Source organism: Triticum urartu, chromosome 5A (genome assembly GCF_056163025.1).
Source record: "Triticum urartu cultivar PI428250 chromosome 5A, HENAU_Tu73, whole genome shotgun sequence".
In the NCBI taxonomy this organism is placed as follows: domain Eukaryota; kingdom Viridiplantae; phylum Streptophyta; class Magnoliopsida; order Poales; family Poaceae; genus Triticum; species Triticum urartu.
In genome coordinates, this window is record NC_141877.1 from 406,555,294 (window position 1) to 406,559,070 (window position 3,777).

Below are 3,777 nucleotides of genomic sequence, written 5' to 3' on the forward strand. Positions count from 1 at the left end.
TATGTTAAGTTCCTCCAGTTCCAGAATGTTCAGCACCATACCATTATGTCTATCCTATATGGATCCCTCGGTGGCGGTCAGTTCTTGGCATTGCACGAACGCGATTTAATCAACAGGTAACAACAAAAATGATATACACTATCTTTTCAGCTTGTGATTTCATGACCATTAAAAAAGCTTCGGAAAGAACATGCTACTAAATAGTGTACAACCTTTTGTGTTATTGAAATATGCAGGAAGCTTCTTAACTCTAAGGAAGATAGCATCGATGACGTCAAGAAGCTGTTGGGATTCTCTGCTGAGATGAAAGCAGTAAATAATGAATTCTTCTTCGACTTCCAGATTGATGAGTTTGGTCGCATAAAGAACATCTTCTGGGCTAATGTAAGCTACAGGGGGCGTACCAAGATTTTGGTGATGCGATGACATTTGACACCACTTATAAGACAAATCGGTACCTTATGCCTTTGGGAGTATTTGTAGGAGTAAACAATCATCTCCAGTCAACAATATTCGCGTGTGCCCTTGTGAGGGATGAATGTGAAGAATCTTTTGCTTGGCTATTCAGAACCTTCTTGGCATGCAACAATGGGAAGCAACCTACAATAGTTTTAACAGGTATAACACATTCCAATTTATATAGATCGTGGACATACAGACTGACATTGTAGTTAGTTTACCTAGATACAGTTTTTTATATGAAATAATTATGCAAGTAATTTAGAAGTTGTTAATTTGAAAGTACCAAAAGTTCAGGGACATTATGCAAAAAGAAGTTCTAATTTTACTATACAAGCAATACAAACATTATATTATCAGAAGTTGTAAATTTATAACACTAACCATGCCCATTCCATTTTCTAATCAGACCAGTGCCCTTCGATGACCCCTGCGATAAAACAAGTTTTCACCAGGTCCCTACACAAGTTTTGCCGATGGCATATAACAAACAAGTACACCTCGCATATTTCATACTTGTACAACTTGCACCCCACTTTGAAGGCTGAGTTTGAGGCAATCATAAATTGGCCCCTGATGCCAATTGAATTTGAGACATCTTGGCACCAACTAGTTGATAAATACAAGCTTCATGATGATCACATGATTCTGCACATGTGGGCAGACATGAAGGAATGGATATCGGCTTACTTCAAAGAGGTTTTCTCTGCAAGGATGACTTCGACTCAACGAAGTGAAAGCATGAACTACATACTCAAGAAAGGATTTGTCAAACAGGACCAAAACCTGCAGCGAATTGCTGAGCAAGTAAACAATTGCATATTTTCAAGGAGGCAAGTTGAAAATGCACAGACATTGGCATCAATGGTACGCTATCAATTCAAATTTCTTTTGTCTTTGTAAAAAGAAGTGGTAGATTACAGTTTTCGGGGAGGTACAGAAATAATACAGGGGAGAAGTACAGTTGTTACAGTTTACAGAAGTACAACAACTTCTTGCACTTGATATTTCCATACAACCATACTGACACACTTTCTTAAAACATTTTGCAGACAGAACCAAACACAAGAACTCATTACGGTTTTGAGAAGCAGTTCAGTGAGCACTATACAAAAGCCGTATTCACCGAGTTCGGGAGGAAACCTAAAAATAGCACACTCTTCCGCATAAAAACAAGCCAGGATCCTACAGTTGACCAACATAATTATCTTGTGACCTACCATGAGCCAACAGATACGTTCTCATGGTCAAACCATGAGTTTAAAGTTGTTGCGAACACTAAGACCGAGGAATACAGCTGCAAGTGCATGCTGTTTGAGCATACAGGTAAATATAGACAGAGAACACAAATAATTTTTACACGTCCAATTCCAAAATATACAAAAAGTGAATTTACTATTTATGGTTTTTTCATGATGAAAACTAATTGTTTTTTCATGCACAAAAACTACCTGCTCCTAGGTCTATTCTGCATGTACATAATTGCAATGCTCGAGCACCTGAGAGTGAAGAGTGTACCTGATATCTACATCCTAAAGAGGTACACTACGAGAGCGAAGGCAAGGGAAACATTTGACAGGAGAGACTACAAGACTGAATCATTTGATGGGTCTTCGTTCCTGCATCAACAAAATGAACTTCTCCAAATAGCTTTGAAAATTGTGAGAACAGGAGGCAAGTCAGACGACCAGCACGTAACAGCAAACGCTGGCCTACTAGAAGTGATAAACAGGGTTGAAGCAGTGGGTTCATAAACAGCAGCTGATGATGATGATGGTGATGCATGCACTCCACCAGATATAAACCAGTTTGAGCCTGACTTATCAACAGAGATGCCGAGAACATCGCATGACGACGATGACATGCCTAGTACTAGATGCAATGCTCAATCTGTAACTAAGGCTATCTTACCTCCACCAATATCAAAAACTAAGGGCGGCAGGTATAAGAACACAGCTGAATCGAGACCATCGGTGGCTGGAAAGAAAATGAAGCTGGAAGAAGCAGTCCTAAAAACAGATGACAAAACTGAAACAGGGAAGAGGAAATGTGGTATGTGTGGTGAGATTGGGTCAGGGCACAATGCTAGGTCGTGTCCAACAAAATTTCCCAAAGATGAAAAGAAACAACCGAATAAAAAAAGTAAAAGGATATGCCAGGGATGCAAGCAAATTGGGTCAGGGCACAACATTCTAAGCTGTCTAGTGATCAAAGCTGCTTTGGAGATAGCAAAGAAAATAAATCAAAAATCTAAGAAGAACAATAATATGTCCACTTCAGAAGATGATGATGAAGAAGAAGAAGAAGAGTATGAAGACAATGAACAGGAAGGAGAAGAAGAGGATGATGATGAAGACAATGATATTGATGAATAGGACACCGAAGAAGAGGAAGAACGAACACCACCTCCCCCACCCCCAAAAAAGCAAGATACAACAGCAATAATCAAGTGCCAAAACAAACACCAACAAGGAGTAGCTCTAGATTAAAGAAATGTTGATTAGCTTGTATAATATATTAACTTGTCATATTGCTGCATGGGTTGTATGTTACTCTCAGAACATAGATGATATATACTACAACTATTGTGCTACAGCTATTGTGCCAACCAATTTCAGACTTAAAAATATGCTGATTTGGATGGATGAGTACAATTTACTTGTTATATTGCTGTAAAAAGTTATATGGTAATGTGCTAATGTGAGTCAAGATTGATATATAAACAAATACATTGACATTGAAAATTGATCTGGTTCTATAAAACCCATAGATTTAACAAACTTTGCAAGTATATATAAACAGATACATTGACATTGTAAATATATATATATATAGGCACACACACACACACACTTTGCAAGTATTATTTTAACAAACAACAAGTTTCAAAGAAGTACAGAATACATAGATAAAGAAGTACAAATGTAACACTAAGGGAAGTACATATTCTATTATGACATCAGTTCTATAATTTTGAAAAATAAAGTACTTTAAAAAATCAAGGTACTACACCAGTGACTATACGCCTCGACTTCGCATATAGTAAAAATGTTTCTGTATCATTTCTGTTTGCCTTCCTTTTAGAAACGTATATAAAATGGTGCCCAATCACACCCACCTACCAACCCCCCCACACCCCCCTAAGATAGATGGTGAGGCTCTGGTGTGACGGGCTCGCCTCCACATGTGATGTCGCGGCACACCGCGTCGTCGCCTGCTACGGCTCGTTCCTACCTCGGCCTCACTGGGTGGGCCTGCGCCTCGCTAGCGCTCGCCGCAGGCCCACCCAGCTCGGCCTCGTGCTAACACAGATGGGGG

The 3,777-nt window shown here is 39.2% G+C and overlaps 1 protein-coding gene across 1 annotated transcript; it reads left to right on the plus strand.

Moving 5' to 3' along the window:
* The first annotated feature begins 245 nt into the window (after window positions 1-245).
* Window positions 246-3,012, plus strand: LOC147971617 (protein FAR1-RELATED SEQUENCE 5-like). Its single transcript, XM_087522815.1, has 4 exons — window positions 246-618; window positions 869-1,326; window positions 1,512-1,785; window positions 1,921-3,012. Exons 1-4 carry the CDS (start codon window positions 423-425, stop codon window positions 2,211-2,213), a joined length of 1,221 nt encoding a protein of 406 aa, XP_087378941.1. The 5' UTR covers window positions 246-422; the 3' UTR covers window positions 2,214-3,012.
* Window positions 3,013-3,777: the final 765 nt, after the last annotated feature.